The sequence below is a fragment of the Leptidea sinapis genome, chromosome 3 (genome assembly GCF_905404315.1).
Source record: "Leptidea sinapis chromosome 3, ilLepSina1.1, whole genome shotgun sequence".
Lineage (NCBI taxonomy): Eukaryota > Metazoa > Arthropoda > Insecta > Lepidoptera > Pieridae > Leptidea > Leptidea sinapis.
This window is the reverse complement of record NC_066267.1, coordinates 5,313,948-5,339,085: the sequence shown is the minus strand read 5'-3', so window position 1 is coordinate 5,339,085 and position 25,138 is coordinate 5,313,948. Positions and strand designations below refer to the sequence as shown.

The 25,138-nt window shown below is 41.0% G+C and overlaps 1 protein-coding gene across 5 annotated transcripts in view; it reads left to right on the top strand.

Annotated features, from left to right (window-relative positions):
• LOC126979408 (organic cation transporter 1-like) overlaps positions 1 to 25,138 on the top strand; it is a 43,834-nt gene that overhangs the window by 13,530 nt on the left and 5,166 nt on the right. For 3 of the 5 annotated variants that reach the window (XM_050828693.1, XM_050828694.1, XM_050828696.1), the window contains exons 2-9: positions 12,523 to 12,709; positions 16,398 to 16,434; positions 17,363 to 17,540; positions 18,852 to 18,981; positions 20,605 to 20,733; positions 21,329 to 21,521; positions 22,973 to 23,078; positions 23,941 to 24,173. In XM_050828693.1, coding sequence (XP_050684650.1) covers positions 12,523 to 12,709; positions 16,398 to 16,434; positions 17,363 to 17,540; positions 18,852 to 18,981; positions 20,605 to 20,733; positions 21,329 to 21,521; positions 22,973 to 23,078; positions 23,941 to 24,173 — 1,193 coding nt within the window. Of the gene's footprint in view, positions 1 to 12,522; positions 12,710 to 16,394; positions 17,541 to 18,851; positions 18,982 to 20,604; positions 20,734 to 21,328; positions 21,522 to 22,972; positions 23,079 to 23,940; positions 24,174 to 25,138 lie in introns of those variants that run through there. The other 2 variants (XM_050828697.1, XM_050828698.1) reach the window with 2 other exon arrangements.

Genomic DNA, 25,138 nt, shown 5'->3' with positions numbered 1-25,138 from the left:
TCGGGTTTCAAAAGATGTATGTTGAACTTCCCAAAGTACACCTCCGAAACAGTATCTAAAAGAACATCCTGCACATTCTTCAAATTCGACTCCAAGCTGTTAGCTGCCATAGCGCATAATAAAAATTCATTATTGTTTTCCACGTCTTTCAATTGACTCTTGACATCATTGGTAGCGTTCTTTAACTGGTTAAGGTAATGAGTAAATATTTTATATTGTTTGTCAATTGAGCCTTGCATCCTCTTCAATACATTATATTCTGCTTCTATTACGGAAGTCTGGTTTTTCCATAGAGCAGCAAGATGGTTTTGGTTTTCCCTAATTAAATCGATGTCCTGAATATACTGCTTAGCGAATTGGTCATCGAGTACACCGAACAGCGCGTGTGCAACATTACCCACAGCGTTGATAAGGCCGCGCCTGCGCCGCGCGTGCCCGCGTGGGAACTGCTGCGTCGACAGAATGTTATTGTAATGCGATAACTCTGTATAACTGTGCTGTAATTGTATTAAAATAGATTCACAATGGTTTCTGACTGACGATTCCTTGCAAATATATTCCATATGATCAATATATTTGGATAACAATTTACTGCCTTGCCAATATGGTTTTAAATCGTAGTATACAACTAGTTTCCATTCGTCCTGAACTAGTCGCATGGTTGATATTTTATCTAAATATAAACTTTGACTGTCGTTGAAGTTTATAGCGTTGTATGCACACGTGGCTGGTGAAAATAAAAAGGTAAACAACATAAGTGCCATGGTAAATAAATTAACAATTCCTCTTCTAGCTCGTCGCTTTGGTTTTGGTAAATCGTCGTTCGACTGGTGTTTCGGCTGGTTATGGTCAGTGGTTTCATGAATTTGGTTACTGTCTTCGTCGTTGGAGTGGTTAATAGGTAAAAGAGATAGTTTGACTACTGGTCGCTTCATAATGCCATTTTTGGTTTTAACAGAGACTACTCGAACTAGCCCATCTTGCCCCGGATGTAGCTGCACGATTCGACCGAGAGCCCATTTACCCGGTGGCAGGTTAGCATCGTGTATAATTACAATGCCGCCAACATTTAAATTTGGTTGTGAACGTCGCCACTTGGACCTAGCGTTCAACTGTGTGAGGTACTCCGCTCTCCATCTCTTCCACACATCTTGGTAAATCTTCTGCACTAACTGCCATCTGGTTCGTAAGTCGTGTTCTGACTCAACAATGGTCAATGTTGGTCCACTGGACAGAAAATGAGAAGGGGTCAAACAATCTAAGTCTTCGACGTCTTCACTCAGCGGGCACAGAGGTCTGGAGTTAAGGCATCCTTCTAGCTGAGCTAGAAGAGTAGAGAACTCCTCGTAGGTGAGTTTTTGTTCTCCTATTACTCGCTTCAGGTGGTATTTCAAGCTCTTCACTGCAGCCTCCCAGAGACCGCCTGCGCTTGGCCAAGATGGTGCGTTGAAGTGCCATTCTATCGACATTTCAGCTATTTCTGCATAAAACTGGTCATTCAATATGGTTTTCAAGTTAACAATCTCCTCTTGCAAAACTCTATTTGCTTTTATAAAGTTCGTCCCGTTGTCACTGTAAATGTGACCGGGCGATCCTCTCCTGGCCGCAAGTCTTCTGAGGGCTGCCAAAAATGCTGAGGCGGTGAGATCAGAGACCAACTCCAAATGTACAGCCTTGGTCGCCATACACACGAAGACGGCGACATATCCTTTGGTACATCTCACTGATCTACCCTTCGCAGACTTGACGTCAACAAAACCAGTAAAATCAACCCCCAAATGGTAAAAGGGGCGGGTCCTGTTGATTCTTGCAGGTGGTAAGTCTCCCATCAACTGGTCGTGTTTCAGGGGGTCGTGCCTTCTACATAGCACACATCTCCGTAGCCTCTTCTTTACAGCATTGTTTCCTCCCAGGATCCAATATTCTTGACGCAGCCAAGCAAGGGTTAACCGGGGACCCCCATGAAAGGTCATCTTATGCGCGTGGTCAATAATCATGTCAGTAAGCAAATGGTTATGTGGTAAAATACACGGATGTTTCATACTATCTTCTATTTTGGCGTTGGTCAATCGCCCCCCAACCCTCAAGAGCCCCTGGTTATCAATAAATGGTTTCAATTTTAATAATTTACTCTTAGGGTTAGGTTGGTTATGGTTTTTAATATATTGTATATCTTCTAAAAATTCTACTTGTTGTATATGCCTTATAATTAAGTTTTTAGCTTTTCTTATTTCTAATATAGTTAAGTAGTTTGTTTTATTAGTATTAAATGACTTAGGTGTAAAACGTAACACCCACGCAAGCACTCTTGAAGCTCGCGTAAAATCGCTGTATCTGCTAATTATACTATCTATAACCTTGTTTTGATATTTAATTGTGTTTACATTTATATTTAATAATGGTTTTTTAAGCTCTTCGCAGGTTGTATATAATTTATTGGTTAATTTGGACTCTTCAAACGATCTTAGCCAGTGGGGACCTATCCACCACATGGAATGGTTAATCAGCTGTTCTGTGGTAATGCCTCTACTTGCGCAGTCAGCTGGGTTGTCCTTTGTTGACACATAATGCCAGCTACTCGATGGTATAATGTCAATGACCTGCTTCACCCTATTCGCGACGAATGGTTTCCATTTACATGGGTCGCCGTTGAGCCAGCCTAACACAGCTGTCGAATCAGACCAACCGTAGATTTTGATGTTGTAATCTGATAGGCATTTACAGGTGATCTTCATGACCTTGGTAAGTAGAACCGCTGCACATAACTCTAATCTAGGTAACGATACATTTTTCTTTACAGGTACGAGACGAGACTTCGAAGCTACTAATACTACAGAAGACTGGTTGCTGGTAATATTGTTGACTCTGCAGTATACAACACAAGCGTAGGCATTTTGTGATGAATCACAAAACCCATGTAATTCAATGGTGTCGTTCTTAGAAGACTGCAACCACCTTGGTATGGTAATATGGCTAATTTTCGTGATGTCAGCCTCTATGGTTTTCCATTTTGTGTTGATGTCAGCTGGTAATTCGTCGTCCCACAGAAGATTTAAGAGCCATACTTCCTGGAAGAGTAGTTTCAACTTGGTGGTAACTGGTGAAAGCCATCCAAGCGGATCAAATATCTTCGATATATTCGAGAGTAAACTTCTTTTGGTGAGTTTACTGACTGGTTCGGAATTCAATTGAAAAGTGAAATAATCTTCGTCGGGATGCCACTTAAGTCCTAATGCCTTGGTTGATTCCTGGTATTTAAAAACATATGCTTGGTCTTCGCATGGTAACTGGTTATCTGGTAGTACATCTGGTTGATTTGACGACCACTTCCTTAGATTGAATCCACCTAACTTAAGGAGATTTATGAGGTCGGAAATCAGCCTCCTTGCAGACTGGAGGTCATGATGTCCATGGAGGAGGTCATCCATGTAGAGCCTGGTAGCCAGAACTTCTGCTGCTTCTGGGTAACGGTGACCTTCATCCTTAGCCAGACGTTTCAATGTCATCATGGCTAGGAATGGTGCGGCCTTGGTGCCGTATGTGACAGTGGTAAGTTGGTATTCTTCTAATGGTTGCTTTTCAGAGTCCCTCCACACGATCTTCTGGAGCGGCTGGTCATCATCATGGACATCTATAAATCTGAACATCTTCTCTATATCGGCTGTGAAGGCTATTTGGTACTGCCTCCACTTTAATATGAGAGTAAACAAATCCTCTTGTAAATTTGGTCCAGAGTACATAAGGTCATTCAACGAAAGTCCAGTCGAAGTTTTCGCTGAGGCATTAAAAACAACTCGCGTGGCAGTCGTCGTGGAATCCGTTCTGATTACACAATGGTGAGGTAAATAGCACTGAAGTATCGGATTACTATTACATTTCTTCATATGGTTTAAATTAATATATTCATGGATAAATTGTTTGTAGTTCTGTTCGATAATTTTATTTTTACAAAATCTGCGTTCTAATTGCCGAAATTGGGCTACGGCTTTGGTTTTAGACTCACCCAATTTTTCGGTAATCTCTGGTTTTAATGGTAACCGTACAACATAACGTCCGTCTGGTTTGCGCGTAGTATGCTGTTGATAATGATGAAGGCAATGGTTATCTTCATCCGTAATATTTACAGAGTTGTCTGAGATATCTTCAATCTCCCAGAACCGCTGTATATCCTGCAAGTCGACCATGACGACGTTGCAATATGTTTGGTTTGGTTTTATGGTACCACTAAGAATCCAACCGAGCTTGGTATTTTGCGCGATTGGTAGTGATGTGCCATTACGAATTAAACCTGGTAAAATAATTAATTCGTAAACTTCAACGCTTAAAATTAAATCTATTGGTCTACTTTTATAAAACTCTGGATCTGCGAGTGGTAACTTTTGTAAATACGGCCAAGCTGGTTTTTCTAATGTTTCGTGTGGTAAATTCCCGACGACATGCTTCATCACATAGGCTTCCGTTTTAAATGTGAAATTATTATGAAGAGATGACACTGAAAGCTGTGCGACTCCCTTACTATTGTTGGCTTTTGCGCCTACTCCGACCACCACACAGTGGCGCTTAATCCTGGGTAGGCCTAAAAGTTGAGCGGCATTCTCTGTAATGAGAGATGACTCCGCGCACGGGTCTATGAGGGCTCGCATGGTATGGTGACAGCCATCCATAGACATAATATTAACTTTAGCTGTTGCTAATAATTTGGGCATGGTTTCTTGTGGGGCATTGGTAACGCATATATTGGATCTTCTAGGAGATCTTTCGATCTCGGTATTTCTAGAAGTAGATGGTGCAAAAGTGACAAGAGCATTATGCAGAAGAGTATTATGCTGCTGGTTACAAAAACGGCAAGTTTTTTCCGAAGAACATTCCTTGTCATAATGGTTAATTAAACAGTTTTTACATAATTTGTTGGATTCAATGACCTTAAGTCGATTCAGCGGTGCGGATTCTAGAAATTGTTTGCATTTAAACAATTCATGGCAACACGTTTTACAGAGTATGCATTTCCGTTGTGGCGCAATATGTACTGGTTTCGTATTGACGTGGTTTATTACAGCTGGTCTTGGTTTAAAATTTCTGTTCATAAAATTATGTAAATGGTTATTGGTATGCTTTTCAGCCCATGGTTTTTGGTATTGGTTTTGGTGTACCTGGGATGAATTTGATTTGTTGAAGTCCTGCTTACGACGAGAGCTTTCTAACGAAGTAAATTTAATTTCTAAAAATTTCAAAAAATCTAACAAAGTAGGCAATTCTTTTGGATTCTTAAGCGACACAATGTAATCATTATGGGTTTCAGTATCTAACTTTTGGCACAAAATATAGACGATCAATGGGTCCCAGTTGGAAATGTCGATGCCCATTGCTTTTATAGAGTTAAGACACTCGTTGGTGGTGTCATGTAACCTTTTGATGACCGCTGCAGATTGATGTTGAATCGTAGGCATGGTTAGTAACAATTGTATGTGAGAATTAAATATTAACCTAGTATTATGGTAACGTTGGTTTAATATGTCCCAGCATACTTCGTAGTTTTCAGAATTGATGCGTAAATGGTGAACTAATTTTTCAGCCTCGCCACGGAGCTTACTTTTCAAGAATTGCATTTTCTGCGCATTTGGTAAAGATTTATTATGGTGAATTGTTTCGGAGAATAAATCTTTAAAACATATCCAATCTTGGTAGTTTCCGCTGAAGGTGGGAATGTCCATTTGTGGGGTTGAACGTTCCCTGTAAGATGACGACCACATCTGTCTGTTCACTGCCTTCTTCATGGTGTTGTATTTCTTCTCCATCTCAGCGAATGCTGTCTCATACTCTTCGTTGTCGAGCAGCCCTTCGCTGTCGATGTCCCAGTGAAGAGAATCGATGACCGACCATCTTGATTGGATAGTTCGTAAAATATCTTCGAACTCCCAGCGGTCGGAGCAGCTTTCAAGGTCGACAGCCTCTATGGTACGGGATAGCGCCTTGAAGTTGCTCTTCTGCTTTCGCAGCATTTCTTCGACCCTACTGGAGTTGCCCTGGTTCGATAGCTTTGGTGCAGGGAAGCTAAAAGAGGGACCCTCCTGAGCGGGAGAGAAAATATCGCGCCTATCTGAGCCCTGCGATAATGGTGTAGCAGGTCTCAGTAATGGTTTGCTGGGATCGCTGGTTACGTAATTAGAAATCATATTCCTAACTTCCTGGTAAAAATCTTTCGTCCGCTGGTAATGGTTTTCCGCGAAGTAGCGATGGTTAGGGTCTTCAAACTCAGCACAAAGCCTAGTATGGTTGGTCTGGAATTCACTCCAGTACGAGTCTAAAGCGTTGAGACGTTTTTCAATATAGGCGGGTGTCTTTCGTTCTGGCCCGTCCTTCTTGAAATTAACACACTGCGTGTTAATCGCGGACATAATCTGGTTTTGGGTGGTTAATAGAGCCTCCATGGTTACGGGTCAAAAGAGAGTGGTAAAGAGTGGTGAGTGATAAAAAGGAAAGATCTTACTTGAAGACTGGTACGTGGTGACCTGGTGTGTCCTCAGCAGTCTCCCCGTTGGTAGTCGCTGGTAGTATCGCCGATCTGGTGAACTGGTTACACTCCACACACAAGCACTTTGGTCAACACTAATTTGGTTCACTACACACGCGACGAATTTTGGTTAAAATGGTTAACTAATGGTACTGGTTAATAGAACGATGGATCACAATGTTTTTGTGTCCTCGAAATGGTTAAAAAAATTCTGGTCACTGGTTAACAAAAGGCCGAAGGACCACAATGTCCTTGGAATGGTTAAAAAAAAATTCTGGTCACTGGTTAACAAAAGGCCGAAGGACCACAATGTCCTTGGAATGGTTAAAAAAAAAAAAAATTTGTCACTGGTTAACAAAAGGCCGAAGGACCACAATGTCCTTGGAATGGTTAAAAAAAAAAAATTTGTCACTGGTTAACAAAAGGCCGAAGGACCCCAATGTCCTTGGAATGGTTAAAAAAAAAAATTTGTCACTGGTTAACAAAAGGCCGAAGGACCACAATGTCCTTGGAATGGTTAAAAAAAAAAAATTTGTCACTGGTTAACAAAAGGCCGAAGGACCACAATGTCCTTGGAATGGTTAAAAAAAAAAATTTGTCACTGGTTAACAAAAGGCCGAAGGACCACAATGTCCTTGGAATGGTTAAAAAAAAAATCTGTCACTGGTTAACAAAAGGCCGAAGGACCACAATGTCCTTGGAATGGTTAAAAAAAAAAATTTGTCACTGGTTAACAAAAGGCCGAAGGACCACAATGTCCTTGGAATGGTTAAAAAAAAAATTTGTCACTGGTTAACAAAAGGCCGAAGGACCACAATGTACGGTGGTTTGGTTCCGTACAGAGTAAAACACAAGTTAGGCTCAAATGGTATATTGAAACCTTAACTTATGCTATATGGTAAAATGGTAAAATGTTGGTATGGTAATGAGCACGCGAATCGATCGGCGGCTTGTCGCGAACTGGTTACAATATTACTTAGGAAATAACGCGAGGCGACGTAAACGCTGATACGCGAAACGTGATGTACAGTCGACATGCTGTTGACCGTACATCCGGATATCGTGTTGGTTCGTCAGGTGCTATTACTGAAAAGTTCAGCGTCTTTGTAAGAGAATCTAATAAAATTCCGTTTCTATTTGTGGCTCTACTGTTCCAGCTGGAGTGTTTGGCGTTAACATCGCCGCCCACTATGACTGCGGCCCCGTGGCCGAGTAATGCTTCGATATCTCTGTAATATTTGTTTGTTAGGCGGAAGATAAGCTGAAATAACAGTGATCGGCTGGTGATTCGCCATACTGACTCGAATGGCAGAGGCCTCAATGTTAGATAGGACCGGAGGATCGATAGGTATACAGTGTAGAGACCTTTTAAAATAAATGAGGGTACCACCCATAGCCCAGGAACGAGAAAGGAGTGACCACGCGAGCAGGAGCAGCTGCGGCGGCAGAGGAGGAGTTACAGGAGGCATCTGACTCTGGAGGCAGTGCGATCGTGTCAGCACCACAGGCTCCTGCCGTAGACATCAGCGGGCTCATGTAACAGATGGCCGCCATGATGGAAGAACAAGCGCGCCGACAGGAGGAGCATCTGCGAGGCTTGCACGAGGAGCAAGTGCGCTGACAGGAAGAGCAGCTGCGGGACTTGCGAGAGGAACAAGCGCGCTGACAAGAGGAGCAAGCGCGCCGACAAGAGGAGCAAGCGCGCCGGCAGGAATAGCAAGCGCGCTGACAGGAGGACCAAGCACGGCCAGGGCCAAGGCCCCTCCAAAGACATTTTATCCGTGGTGCAGAAAAACTCCACTCGTATTGACGCTGTGGAAAAAGAGTTAGAGCGGAAGTTAGAGCAGCCGTACGATTAAGTCATCATACCAGCTTGAAGGAAGCGGTGGCACATGCGTTGGAAGAAGAAGCGGTACGTCATGATTCTCGGGCGTTGAGACTCCGCAAAATTGTACCAGCAGATTCCAACCGAAGGCAAGCATACAACCCGTTATGCTTTGGCTGTGGGGAGCGAGGACACATCAGAAGCACTTGCCCCAGGCGTGAGCGTATAACGCAAGGTCGTGTGGTGCTGCGGTCTCAACATTACCGTTGGAGCAGCAGGAAAACTTGAAAGGCCATAGCTGTGGGGTGGGCGCTGGTCGGTAGAAGCAAAGCCCCAAGGATCTTCGTGAAGCAGACATATGACGGAAACACTTAACTTATAAAAGGAATGATAAATGGAAAATCTTGCCGTTTCACTTTGGATACGGGAGCCTCACGTACAGTCGTTAGCCAAAGAATACTAGAGAGCATCAGAAAACGACATATGCGAGAGAATGTAAACTTAACACTCACAACGGCTACCGGCTAGCGCATACCGATCCAAGGAGAGAAGGTCGTGGCCTAAAAATCGGGGATCCGTTGAACTGGCAAAATATGGTAATCGCGGATATCACAGATGACTGCATCATCGGGTTGGATTTTCTTCGAAATCATCAGTGTACCATTGACATGAAATATGGTGTATTGAAGCATGGAGGTGAAGAAATTCCAATAAAAGGCGGAACTTTTGGAAAAGTTCTGTGCTTGAGAGACATTACCTTAAATCCGAGATCACAGACCCTAGTTCCGGTAGTTTGAAATTGAAAGACTGACATTGGACACGACATGGATCCCAGCCAGGACTGTTGTGGGAAACTCCCAAATTGCGATGGTTCCCGTGTTCAATCCTCCAAAACAAGCAAATCGTAAGGAAGGGAACAGTGACCGGAGCTTGTTAGGAGATAGCTTGGTTAAGGAAGTGTGAAGAAGCGAGGAAGACCGTAGCTGCAAGCCAGGATGTGAACATACTGAAACTTCTGGATGGCTGTAAGGACAATCTTACCAAGCTACAGTTAATTAAAGAAATTTCCTGCTACGCTACGCCAGGATGGTCTCGAAGAACGACGGGACATCGGAAGAACTAGTTTGGTGAAACACAAGATCGACACAGGAGACACTGTTCTGATACGGCAGAGACCAAGACGTATTCCGTTTGCACGCGAACAAGAAGTGGAAGACATGATTCGGGATATGAAAGAAAATGGTGTAATAGAACCATCGTCGAGTTCATGGTGTTCTCCAGTGGTTCTGGTGAAAAAGAAGGATGGATAAACTAGATTTTGTGTGGACTATCGGCGTTTGAACGATGTAACTAAGAAGGACAGTTATCCATTGCCAAGAATTGATGACACCTTAGATTCACTTTGTGGCATGACGTGGTTCTCTACATTGGATTTGAAAAGCGGCTACTAGCAAGTCGATCTGGACCCTAAAGACAAGGAGAAGACGGCTTTTTCAACTGGAAAAGGGTTATGGCAGTTCAAAACAATGCCCTTCGGATTATGTAACCTCCCAACTACTTTCGAGAGGTTGATGGAGCATGTGTTGGCAAGTATGTTAGGAGAAACCTGCCTAGTCTACTTTACTACTTAATAATCATTATGGGACGAAATTTTGAAGATCTTCTTAAGAAGCTTGAAAAAGTCTGCGCAAAACCACAGAGTGCCAACTTGAAGTTGAGTCTAAAGAAATGTTCCTTCTTTCAACGACAGATGAATTACTTGGGGCACGTTATCTCGGAGCAAGGCGTTGCGACGGATCCTGCCAAGATAAGTTCTGTCAAGGACTGGCTGACGTCGACGGAAAAGACACATGTGAGAGCATTTCTAGGACTATGCTCTTATTATGGACGTTTTATGAAAGGATTTTCCGATGCTAAGCCCTTACATCGACTGACAGATGAGAAAAGAGCCTTTTCCTGGGATGAAGAATGCGAACAAGCTTTCTTAGAGTTGAAGAAAAGACTATGTGAATCACCTATCCTCGGATATCTTGACACGGAGGGAAGATTCATAGTGGATACTGATGCTAGCAACACCGGAATTGGTGGAGTACTATCTCAGAAGAGAGGAGATCAAGAAGTTGTAATTGCATACTTTAGCTAATCTTTATCGAAGCCGGAGAGAAACTATTGTGTAACTCGTAGGGAGTTACTGGCCGTGGTGAAGACATTACAACATTTTAAAAAGTACTTGTTTGGTCGCAAATTCCGAGTAAGGACTGATCATGCCGCCTTGAAGTGGTTACTAGAATTCAAGAATCCGGAGGGACAAGTGGCCAGATGGATTGAGCAACGTCAAGAGACAAGAGTATGAATTTGAAATCGAGCATCAAGGAGGAAAAAGTCATGGAAACGCAGATGCTTTATCCAGAAGACCTTGTCCGACGGAATGTAAACATTGCATTCGTAAGTAAGAAAATCTTTATGATCCGGCTGGTCAAAACAGATTCGATCGACGAGAACAACAATCTGGAGCAACGACGCAATGAGGAGAGCTCAGGAAAATGATAAGGAAATTCAACCACTTTTACATTGGCTAGCAAGTGGATCAACTAAACCAAAATGGTCTGAAGTGGCTAGACACAGAACGGCTACCAAGAGTCTCTAGGCACAGTGGAATAGTTTGGTGATGCATGACGGGTTGCTCTGCCGGAAATGGGAAACCCCGCAAGGAAAGGATTGCCATCTGCAACTGGTCATTCCCAGAGAGAAAGTGAACGAGATCCTGAGAGCTTATCACGATGGTTCTTCAGGTGGACATTAGAAATAAGAAGAACTCTCACAAAAATTAAAGAACGATTTTACTGGTTGCATTGCCGTGACGATGTGGAAGACTGTCGAAAATGCACGAGTTGTGCATCTGTCAAAGGACCTCAGACCCGGAGCAGAGGAGCTATGAAGTTGTATAATGTTGGGGCTCCGTGGGAAAGAGTATCTCTGGATATGGCCGAACCGTTCCCAGTCACCAAAGCTGGAAACCGTTACATAATGGGGGTGATGGATTATTTCCCGAAGTGACCGGAAGCATTTGCTCTACCGAATCAAGAAGCAGTCATCGTTGCGGCGAAGCTGGTGAATGAAATTTTCTGCAGATTCGTTGTGCCTTTGGAGAGGCACAGTGATCAAGGGCGAAACTTCGAATCACAAGTATTTCAAGAAGTTTGCAAGATCTTGGGAATCTATAAGACCAGAACTACGCCATATCATCCACAGTCGGATGGGATGGTGGAGAGGTTAAACCAAACATTGGAGCGGCATCTGGCAAAGATAGTGGATAGTCATCAGGATAACTGGGAAGAGTTAATTCCACTGTTTCTCATGTCGTATAGAGCCGCAATACACGAGACGACTACGGTGACTCTTGCGTACGCCAATTTTGCAAGGGAATTGAAGTTGCCAGCTAATCTATATTAACTATATATAATTGGAGTATCCACCGGATACTCCAAAAAGTGTAACAGAATATGTGGAAGAGTTATGGAACAAGATGGTTGACATCTACGAGGAAATTAGAACAACTGGGCTTAAGGCAAGTGAATGGATGAAGATACCGCTACGATCGAAGAGCTAATATTTCTAGTTTTGAAGAAGGAACCCTGATTTGGTTACACAATCCTGTAAGGCGAAAGGGGAAGTCTCCGAAGCTCTAACCAAGTTGGGAGGGACCATACAAAGTAATCACAAGGATAAATGATGTGACTCTCAGGATCCAGCGTACCCCTCGAAGTCCCCCGAAAATCGTACATGTCAAGAAGCAGAAGATAGAAGAGACTTAGTGTCCGGCGCGGTGTGACACGTTTAAGGTACCGCCGCCCACAAGAGGAACAGCGGCAGACCGGCGAAGTGCAAGTTCAGAAAAAGTGAACCCCAAATAAAGACTCGTTCCTATAAGCGGAGTATTATTACCAATCGCTGACCCACTCTCGTGTCAATACTATTGAAAATAAGTTTTAAAAATAAATAAATATTAATATTTTTTTCTTAAACATTATGAAATTTCCCTTTAAAATACTAAAAGTTTTCACTTCTATCGGAAGTCACTACAATGCCATTTTTTTTTAGGTAAAACGATATGAAGGATAAAAAAATCGTATAGTTTAACTAACTAGACTAATTAAATCAACCAACTACTTAAAAATTATTCCAGGTTGCCAGAGGACACCTTCAGCCAGATGAGGATACTGACACCCTCGAATCAATCCTGCAGCATGTTGGGGAGATGGGCCGCTACCAAATTCTTTTGTTTCTGAGCATGGCTCCGTTTGCGTTCGTCTACTGCTGCGTGTATTTCCTGCAGATGTTCATTACTACAACTCCACAACGGCACTGGTGCACATCCAAATAAACCTCCACCATAGCGAAACCGCAACGGCCCAACTTCGGAAATGGTTGGAGGTTAACCCTACAGCTCTCGCCCTAATCCAGGAGCCGTGGGTTAGGCGGGGCCGGATATGCCATCTCTCCAATATCGGAGGTAAGCTTATACATTACTCAGGACCAGAACACCCTAGAGCCTGTATCTACATTTCTAATAATCTACATGTGCAACCCCTAACAGATTTTTGTTACAGAGACTTATGCGCAATAAAAATACTGGACAGACACATCCTTCCAACTCACCAGAGAGCGATAGTGGTCGCCTCCGTCTATATGCCTGACGGGGAAGACCCACCGCCGGAAGAACTTGTCAAACTGGTGAACTACTGCGAGACAACCAAGAGCGAGCTTATTGTGGCTGCAGACTGCAATGCACATCACCCGCTCTGGGGCATGCAAACAACCAACAAAAGGGGTAAGCAACTCACTGAATACCTTTTTTCTACTAACCTTAATATCTTGAATGTAGGTTCAGAACCCACCTTTTGTAAATAGAAGGAGCAAAACAATTATAGACATCACCTTAGCAACAGAGGGAATGTCTGATTATATATCCAATTGGCATGTGTCGAAAGAAGCATCCTGCTCAGACCACTGATGGATACTTTTTAACATGGAGGTAAACATCACCACACCGCCTCCCAAGAGGAAACCCCGCAGAACGAATCTTACTCAGTACAAGTTGCTGATGGAATCGCGTCTAAAGGACGAAACACTCCCAGCCAGGATAATCGGAGTAGACAACATCGAAAACCAAATAGCACAAATATACGACTGCCAGTTATCATGCTACATGTCCCCTCACTAGCCCTCAATCAGACAGACCAAGACCCCAGACCTGGTGGGGACCTGAATTAGAAAGGCTCAGGAAAAAAGTGAGGAGACATCTGAACCGCGCAATGAACACAGGCGATCAATACGACTGGGACATCTACAAAGAGTGTAAGTCTGAATACAAGAAACGCATCAGATACAGAAGATCAGAAGGCTGGCGTAAATTTTGCAGCAGCATCCAATGCCATAACCAGGCCAACAGGGCAAGGAAATTAATCTCTAACCAAACCAGGCAAATCCTCGGATCCCTGCTGAAACCTGACGGTACATTTACCAACTCACCAGAGGAAACAGAGCGAGTCCTGACGGAAACTCACTTTCCAGGATGCAAAATAATGCAGCATATCGAGTGGGTAAATGAAAACATAACCGCTGAGGAAGCTGACTGGCAACAAGCACACAAGTTGGTGACAACCGATAAAATAAAGTGGGCTATAAATTCCTTTCACCCCTTTAAGTCAGCAGGACCTGATGGGATCTTTCCCGCCTTGTTGCAATGGGGAGGAGAAGGTCTCCACAACCGGCTGATCAACATTTTCAGGGCGTGTCTAGCGCATAGATACATCCCTAGGATATGGAGGGAAGTTAAAGTGATCTTCATACCTAAACCAGGTAAAAGTGACTATTCTAACGCTAAATCTTACAGACCCATAAGTCTTACCTCTTTTACCCTGAAGACCCTAGAAAGGCTGTGTGAAAGAGAACTGAGGGAGAATTACCTTAAGAGAATACCCCTACACCCCAACCAACACGCATACAGTCAGGGTAAAAGCACCGAATCTGCACTTCACGCTGTAGTGAACGTTATAGAGGGCGCACTTTCGGAAAAACCTTTTGTCTAGGAACCTTCGTGGACATTGAAGGAGCCTTCGATAAGACAAAATTTACAAAAATAAAAGAAGCATTACACCGCCATGGAGTATGTACAACTCTGTCATCATGGATTGAAAACATGCTCAAACACAGAGTGATTTTACTAAATGAAAGTGAGACACAGAAAGCATTTGTAGCTAAAGGCTGCCCCCAAGGAGGAGTTATCTCACCTCTTTTATGGAACTTGGTAGTAAATGATCTAATTACCACTCTAAACGAAAATCACTACTTTACGGTAGGCTACGCAGACGACCTAACTATATTAATAAGCGGAAAGTTTGCCAGTACTATATGTGAAGTAACAAATGCAGCATTGAAAATCGTGGAAAGATGGTGCATAGATAACGACCTATCAGTCAACCCACATAAAACGGAATTGGTAATGTTCACAAACAAAAGAGTTCTGGGTAACTATAAACTGCCAAAACTGTTTAACACCGAACTCCAACTAAACAGCGAAGTGAAATACTTAGGAGTTATACTTGACAGCAAGTTAAACTGGGCGGCCCACTTGGAAACAAAAATAAATACAGCTACCGTAACCTTCTGGCAATACCGTAGAATGTTGGGAAAGACATGGGGACTTGCCCCGAACATCGTACTATGGCTCTACACAGCTGTGATACGACCTATGATATGTTACGGCGCAGTTGTATGGTGGCCACGCACCAAGCTGAACACTACTTGTAATAAACTGCAACGATTCCAAAGACTAGCGTGTATGGCTATCACAGGATGTATGCGAACCACACCTACCGCGGCTGTAGAAGCTATGCTGAACCTTCCGGCACTACACCTCTATATAAAACAAGAGGCGGCCTGCGCCGCAGTAAGGTTGAAGACATTAAATCTTTGGAAAACCACTCAATCCCCACACCCAGAGGTTCTAAATGAGGTGATTGAAAAGGAGCCTCTGCTGTTGGCAGTAAGTGATAGATCTCCAAAGGAATACATATTCGATAAGAGATACAAAATACAGCTGTATGAAGAACTGAAAGAGGACCTCAGTACAAAAAACCTCAGGATTTTCACAGATGGCTCAAAGACAAGGTCGGGCACGGGATACGGAGTGTTCTCGGATGACCTAAATATAAGAATAGCTGCATCACTAGGAGCTCATAACACTGTCTTCCAAGCAGAATGTATGGGTATCATAGAAGCAGTCACTGCTACTTTGACTCGAAAGGTAAAAGACAACTCCATCCGCATCCTTTCAGATAGCAAATCAGTACTACAAGCCCTACAAAGCCACACTATCACCTCTAAGCTTATATACAACTGTCACCAATGTCTGAGGGAGTTATGCGAAAATAACAACCAAGTAACTCTTCAATGGATAAAGGGACACAGTAACTCACGAGGGAATGATGCCGCTGATGAATTGGCCAGGAGAGGCTCAGCGATGACAGCAAAAGGACCAGAACCAACTATCCCTCTCCCGCCTAGCTGGCCTACGAAGGTAATACGCCAACACACCAAGGAATTACATAATAAGTACTGGATGAATGTAAGTGGGTGTAGACAAGCAAAAGAAGCTCTACCTCAAATAGACCCCAAGCTCTCTCGTAAGCTAGTAAAACTTCCACGATCTAGGTTACGGAAAATAACTCATGTACTAACGGGTCACGGCCCTTTTAACAAGCATCTGTTCAATATAGGTGTCACCGACAGCCCACTGTGCAGAGCCTGCACGGAGGCGGACGAAACGGCCGCACACGTCATTTTGGAGTGTAGGAGTGTGGCCTCATACCGGGCCAAACACCTGGGGTCACCGAGGACTCTCCCCGAGGTCATGGGTGACATCAGAGGTTTGATACATTACCTTGAGGAACTAGGGTGGCAGGATTAGCCGCCCTCCTCACCACGCAAAATAGGCGCGCTGTAGTCGTCGAGTTGCGGATAATAGCCCGTGATAACCTATAACCTATAACTGGTGCAAGGTGCCCCAGCTGCAGCATTTAGATATGGAATTGAGGTTTTATGTATTAATTAATTATCAAGTGTTCCGAAGAGCTGTTTAACTTGATTCCTGCCGCCGAATTCCACCTTCGTACGACACGACACAAATTAGGATATCATCCCTACCTACCATCTGGATGTGTGGCGTTCGTCCACAGTGCGGTTTTCAAGGAATTTTTCTTCCACGTACAACCAAGCTGTGGAATGAGCTTCCTTGTGCAGTGTTACCAGGACGATACGACATGGGTACTGTTACGGGGCGAGTCAGGAGTTCGCTTAAAAAAACATATTTTATTCAAACTGTCAAATATATATCATAAGAAATTAATAAATAATAGTTTTGAAAAAACTAAAAAACACGCTTTTTATAAAAAACTGAAGTAACAAAGAGAAAATAAAATTTAATAAATTTGATTTAAGAATAGTGTTAAAAATTTTGATGAATATAAATTAATAATAGTGTAAATGAGAAACAATATGATTTATTTAAAAAAAAGCGTGGAGTGATATAAGGAAATATTAGATAATTGTTTAAAGATAATTTAAAATAAACATCAATTCCTGCCTCATCGACGATAGATGAAAATTATATAAATTAACAAAAATCTCATTTTACAATTGGAATAATTTAAAAATAATGTTTCAAATTAATGTATTGTCATCGGTCCTCGAAAAATCTACGAAGTTTGAACGAAATCTGGCCGTTTAATGTGGGTCAAAATCGCACCCAAATTAGGCTTGTATTTCCAGTAAGAAGCGTGGATAGTAGTTTGTACATTCTCCGCGCCTCTGGGCCCCACGGGCCAAGTGTATCGACACCAAACGGCACAAAAATATATGTCTCACTGAGATCGACATCAACAGGAGCCCCATCACTAACTGACCGAACTTGTATTCATAAGGTGTATTAATATTAGAGTGACTGAAATAAAAACTCTTTTCAGACGGAACCTCACAGCACCGCTGACTCCCGATGGCTGGGATCGCTGTTCCATGTACGACGCTAACTGGACCCACGTGCTGATCCACCTCACTGTACCACCAGACACAAACATTGTCCCCTGCAAGTATGGTTGGGAGTTCGAGTTAGATGATATTCCCTACCAGACTATAGTCAGTGAGGTTAGTTTTATTTGCTAAATTGCCTTTTTATTGAAGAGGAGGCCAAACGAGCGTACGGACAAACGAGGTCACCTGGTGTTAATTGATCGCCACCACCCACATTCTCTTGCATCACCAGAGGAATCACATGAGCATTGCCGGCCTTTAAGGAAGATGTACGCCCATTTTTTTTGAAGGTACCCATGTTGTTTCGTCCCGGAAACACCGTACAAGGAAGCTCATTCTACAGCTTGGTTGTGCGTGGAAGTAAGTTTCTTGAAAACAGCTCTGTGGAGGAACTCCACACATCCAGATGGTGGAGATGATATCCTAATTTATAATGTGTCATGCAAAGGTGGAACTCGGAGGAATGGAATTGTCTCAAAACTAAAAACTTTAAACGGCAGTGACTCAGCATTAGGTGACAGCATAGCATACGGGTCACCTGATTTGCTTATTTGAACTCCTATTCTACAAAAAAAAAAACTTTAAAACTACGTCATATAATAGCAGTATTATCATTACAGCAGATCATAACCTACTGACGGTGACGGAGATCCTTCACTCAATTGACATTTTAAAATATCATTTTAATTAATTTAATTACTAACTAATGTTTTTATCAATTTCATTTTTTTACATATCAATTTACTGACATTGTGTATATATATTTATTTGACTTGTTATTAATTATTATTATACGCCACAGTATGCGGTCAAGGAATTGAGAACTTTTATTGTGATTTGTAATATCTTATGTATACCATGACTACAAATAAATGATGATGGAATGATGAGGGCCGCATGAGCACGCATTGGCCATGATCACTGATTTCTTCCTCTAAAATAATCCTTCCAAGTACAAAAAACTTTCAAGCAAATACCTATCCGTGGTACTTTGTGGTTAGTAATAACGATTTCAGAATGCTGGCTAGATTATGAGTACCACAACGGCACCTATTTCTGCCGTGAAGCAGTAATGTGTAAACATTATCGTGTTTAAACATTATTGGTCTGAAGGGCACCGTAGCTACTGAAATTACTGGGCAAATGATATTTAACATCTTGTCTCAAGGTGACGAGTGCAATTATTGTGGTTTTCAGAATATTTGGGGTTTTCCAAGAATCCTGAATGGCACTGCATTGTAATGGGCAGGGCTTGTCAATTACCATCAGCTGAACGTCCTTGTCGTCTCGTCCCTTATTTTCATTAAAAAAAACGAGTAGAGATAGACTTATGTTATTTTGAAAAACATTTCGTCATACATTTCCAAATTATTTCAAGCTTGGGCTATAGATTATTTTAAAATTCTTAGTCAATTTTAATTTCAGCGGGGCTGGGTTTGTGAACACGCCAGCAACATTCCCCTGGCACAGTCAATATTCTTTGTCGGTTCTCTATTTCGAGGCATCTTTTTTGGCTGGATGGCGGACCGCTATGGCAGAGTACCAGCAATTGTGGGTTAGTTTATAATCTATTCATTTATAAGCAACGGTGATACGGATACATTGGTTTTTATCATTCCCAACTAGTGGTCACACTGGTGTTTCACACTTGTGTATTACGAGTATTTTTTTTTCTACAACTTTTTACTACAACCTGTAATTAATATTAGTGATGTATCTATCAATTTCTATTCTCAGCTTCTCGGCAATGTCGATAGTTTAGATAATGAATGATTGTGGAACGAATTGTTGCTCCCCTTCCTAGGGTTAGGACCAGACGGGTCAGGACTTTTAATATGTTTGTCTCCTAACTAGTCCAACAAAGTTCCAAAGTCAAACTTTCTTATACTAAATTATGGCACTTATAGCACCTCTTAGGTAATTTTAAATCATCTTTTGTACAAACACTTCTAAAACAAAAAATGGGAACTATAGACGAGTATTTTATGGTATGCAACTTTCAAGTCCCAACTCCTTTCGATTAATTTTCTTCAATCCACGGTGACATAAGGATTCACATTCGAAAAGGCTCAATAATGCCCTTGATTCTCATGAGTAATAAAAATGAAGAATTTTAGCAAAAAAACTCGTCTGTAGCTCCTATTTTTGTTTTTAAAATACTCGTAGTCACTCTGGTGTTACCAACTGTGTGACCACGACTCGGGGATGGATTTTAGTAGGCGTATTTATTTACTTATCAATTTTATTGGAGACAAAAACAGAAATAACAGATTAAATACACATTCAAATTATCACGAACGCAGTTAATTACAATTGTTCCCTTCGAACGTCTCACTGAGGACATAGATGTTGAAGATAAAAGCGGCATCTGTTTAGGTGCAAGCGTTCACGTACATCTATACTAATGTTATAAAGCTGCAGTGTTTGTTTGTTTGTTTGTTTGTTTGTTTGAACGCGCTAATCTCTGGTACTACTGGTCCGATTTGAATGATTCTTTCAGTGTTGGGTAGTCCATTTATCGAGGAAGGCTATAGGCATGTTTTTTTTTCAAAATTAGGGATCCGTAATAAAATTGCTATTTTGTAACACAAGGTGTAAAATCGAAAACCTATTTTTGCGTGCGCTGCAAAAACTATTGACAATAGAACAAAATGATGTACAGGCTATAATATAGGCAATATTTTATTACTTATAAAACTATCGCGTGAATTATACTTTATATGGCAAAACAACGTTTGCCGGGTCAGCTAGTGTTACAATAAAAGTTAATTGCAGTAAAGTTAAATAACACTTTGTATAAGTAAGCTTTAACATTGAAAACTTGAATATAACAACATACAAAGCAAAAATAATTAGATTACAGTTTGATTAGAACTGAATATTATTTTAAATATATAGGTTATATATATTATAATAAAAAATGCTGTACTACACAGAATAAACACAGACGACGAATTCGAAAACGGCTGCTATTCAAATTAATTAGTCCTTACCAGTACCAGCTTCTTTCATTTGACCGCAAACAACGAAAAGCGGCTCGAATCATCGACGATCAAGTCATCTCTGAAATCTACATTATATAAATTTCTTGATTAGGTTAAAATATTTAAAAAAAATATTACTTAGATATTTATTGTACATCAATGTATGCATCTTGTAATTATATTTCCGTTTTCAGGCTCCAATATCATGGCAATGGCTGGAGGAATTGGCACCATTTACACGAGTGGCCTGTGGGACTTCATAATATGCAGGTTTCTTGTGGGAACTTCTTTTGATAGCTGTTTCATGATCATTTATATTTTAGGTATTATATATTCATATTGTGGTTATTAACCGATCTTAAATGGAACTAAATTGTGGAACGGGAAATTATAAATCTTAATCTTAGCCGGATGATAATAATTTCTGGCTTTAAACTGGAAAATTTACTTATTAGGAAATCTTGTTTGTACATGAAATATAAAAATAATCCATCCAAAACATAACTTGTAAAAAAGTCTCGCAACTCAGTTCTTCAAGCGAAAAAGTTGTGAGATGCATGTAATACCAAGTCGGTCAATTTATTATCAATTCTGTTATTAGACCACCTATCAACATCTTATAGTGACCATATTAATATTAAAAATATTTTATGTGTTAAATAAAAAGATTAACTTGGCCATGGCATGAAAACATAGTATATATTTATTATTAAAAATAAAATGTATCTCACATGTAATACATATTATGTAATATTTAATGTGTTTAGTGCACAAAAATGTATGAGTCACTGAGACCAACATATTTGTGGTGTTTGCTGTCTTCGGTAGTCGAAACAGCAGCCCCAGCACTAACTGAAGTAAACTTCTTAACTTAACTATTTAATAAGTATAATATTTCACACTTTGAATTTTCTACAGTACTAGAATATATCGGGACTAGTCATCGTTCGCTGATAGCCAACACCTCGTTGGCTTTATACTATGGTGGAGCTAGTGTGGTTCTGCCCTGGATAGCGATATGGATCTCAGACTGGAGGAAACTGCTGTGGTATACCAATCTTCCAATCTTACTCGTGGTCATAGTGCCTTTTACGATACCAGAAAGTGCTCGGTAAGATATTATCCATGTTTTAAGAGCGATTGAAGAAAATTTTAAAGCGATTTGAACATGGAGAGGAGATTTTTTGTTGGATAAGAAACGAGGTTCAAAATCGCGTTTTGTTATTAGTGACACCAGTGGAATCACAGGAGCGTTGCCAGCTCAAACGAAGGATGAAAGTACAATTACTGCATAAATTAATTAAGAGGTGACAGGTGATAGTGATAGTTAATAAATCATTGTATTTGTTGGATGCGATTACTAATTATGACAGTAATCAAGACCATCATGTTCACGAAGCATCCTTACACAAACAATTACACAACCTTACTTAATAAGTTTCTATCAAAAAATTATGGTCAGACAGAGATGAGTGAGACATGCGGGACCCTATGCTATATGGCTAATCCGGCACTGCCTGGGAGGAATAAACAGAGTTACACCTTAATGGGTTCCAGGACATGCAGGGATCGAAGGCAGCAAAACGCTGACGAACTTGCAAGTTTTGGTGCTAAATGCACTCAATTTGACAATGAACCCTTCTGTGGTGTACCAAGGAGTCTTGTTAAGTCCAGTTAGTCTTGTTCACAAGAGTCAGATTAAACTCTGGAGCAACACTCCGGGTTTAACCCATTCCAAAACCGTAATCCAAGCCTTCAACAAGAAGGCTGCGCACGAGGCACTAGGGCTAACTAGGGAAAACTTACGCATTCCAACCAGGACACTAACGGGGTACTGCAGATTAAACTAACACCTCTCAATCTTAGGCCTCAGAGAGAGATTCTGTAATACTGCAGATGAAACCCTGTGTAACGGGGTTTCTCTCTGAAAGTAGTAATTAAATGCGTAAACGTAGCATCTCTTTGGGAAGTCCAATTCCTCAACCACTTGAAATACGTCAGCTCACTGCAAAATATATAATAAGATTTATGAAAAGAATCAATCTTATCAGTGAGCTATAGTTAAGGCTGGTGACCGAGCCAACGGCCTTGAGGAATTAAGCGGAGCTAGGTAGCCTCTCTCGCACAAGATCGCCATAGTTTTAATTCAGAATTAGAAGCAATAACAAAAATATTAAAAATTTCTGTACTAACTAAACTATGTCATGTTAAATAATATTGGTGTACAATAAAATAAGTTTTCCTACAATTTAATCTAGATTGAATAATAAGCATGGCTCTAACTGTAACAGTTAAGGGTAATTTGGTGATTTTTTTTTCGCACTGTCTATGAAAAATAGAAATGTAATTGTAAAAATATAAACTTTATATAAACCGTCAAGAAATGGTTTCAATTATGCGCTATCTTTTGATAGCGGCCTTAATAGTGGCTATCACAATAGATCACATTGGTCGCAGTGAAACAGGGCTGCATTGAACTGTACCAAAGCTACTTTACAAAACATTACCATAACATTACCATCCGGTGGATGTCATGAATGGGATATAATGTTACTGTTCCAGATGGCTGTCCTCTCGTGGCCAAACAATCAAAGCAGTTAAAGTAATGCGACGCTTCGAAAAAGTCAACGGTACAAAGATTCCGGAAGATATTCTTAACAGATTCATAGTAAGTTTAATTAAAGGATAAATTATCTAGGTAACTAATTCACAACTCTTTAGGTTTCCGTACATCAGCAGGAAAAAACGGAACCCTTATTGGATCACTTTGTTGTCAGTTCGTCCGTCACGCAAAAAACAGAGGTCCAATTTTTGAATAATTACACTTCACTGAATTTAGACGTTTACTAAATTTAGACATGTATAATTGCATTAGCATGCTAGCATTCTCAATTCAGAAATATGGATGGTAGTTATGGTTGCTGACTCACTGAATTATTTAGAAGCCTACTTAGGAAAATGTAATCGCATTAAGTTACTGATTTCAGTCGCTCGAGGCTCTTCGTGTGTGATGTGTCGTAGGAGAGTATTTTGCTTTTGAATAAACGGTGTCACAAAATTTTATAATATGTCAAACGACCTCGAATCGAAATAGATAATTTCTGAAGTCCGCTGGTTCCAAAACACCAATAATGTCCATGTTTGCTAATTTTCCGCGCAGTAATAAATACCCGTCAACCATATTCATCTTTTTTCTATTTTAATTGGGCCAACGGCCAAGGCTAGGCAAAGACCAATTGGTTGGTGTCTGGAGCCATCCTCTTATAGTGACACGTCCGACTTCGTCGTGATTCAGTAACTAAATTTAGGACATTGTGATGAGAAGCTTCTAAATTGTATGTTGCTTCTGAATTTAGACGACTAAATTCAATGAAGTGTAATAAGCGCTTAAGTTAACCCGTATCATGTGTTGTATCGTATGCAAGGTCACGTCAGCCTCTTGAAAGTTTGCCCCCTTTAAATAAATAAAAAAAAAAATACTTTACTTTATCCAAATTTAAGGATACTACCCTAACACCTTGTTTGTGCAGATGTCATCAAATCAACCTCGAAATACAGACGAATCTCTTATCACCGTGTTCAGGAGTGCTCCACTTCGAAAGATGGTGATAATACTGATGTTAGCGTTCACATTCAGTGAGCTCATCATTGACGGGCTGGTCAGGATGTCTGAAGATTTGGGACTTGACTTCTTCGTGACGTTCACCGTGGCATCAGCTACTGAAATACCCTCAATCCTTTTAGTTGCGTTTCTTCTTGACAGGTCAGTGCTTGATTCTGTAGGGGCTAGACACGATAGACCTTACCAAAATATTGTTAAGTCCACAGAATAGTTAAAAGAGATTAGTAAGGCGGTTTAGGCGCGCCGCACTTATGAGCGGATGCTTATAGTTGATCGAGGGTATGTTCCGATATGCACTGCGAGCACTGTACAGTCCTAACACTGTAGAAAAATTCGGTCCGTTATGGACTGCCAGTATACTGCCGCAGTACCCTAGGGAAATATATGACGTCATAAATCGCCGCCATATTCTACTGTGAGCACTGGCGTTTTCGAGGTAAGGTACTCGCAGTACTTTAAACACGTGATCAGTCAAAACCACTCGAGTGCCTAACGTTTTATTAACAATACCTACAGTTTAATCCTAAATATTTTTAATTTGACAGTACTCCAACAACAGCTTTTTTTTATGAACTAGAAAACTTTAATACACTCATTTGAATGCTGCGTCAAAATATGCGGTTGACAGTATACGGGATTGCGTTCCGTTTTAAACAGTAACCAATATAACTGGCTGTAAAGGAACGGCTTCACGGTATACTAAATTGACGTCACACTGTACAGGGGTCGCAGTGTATATCGGAACACACCCCGAAATTGTCACTCCCTATCAATGACGTTCTATATGTATAGAACGTCATTGCTCCCTATGGTGGTCCCTATAAATATATTCCTATACCACACAAATGTTTTCTAACAATTCTTTTGAATTACGGAATACATTCATTGTAAACACTTTCTGGTATCTTGTTGTAAAAGCATGCAGGTATACACCGGTATTCATCGGACTTCTGGTAAATCCATGCGTATTAATAGGGTTGTGCCTAACTGTAAATATTTATTTAATTTCATCTTTTTTAACTTTGAGGACTCGGAGCAGTGGGGTTTAGCACTTCAGAATTATTAATTATATTAATATAATTTTATTTCAAACGTCCAGTTAATTT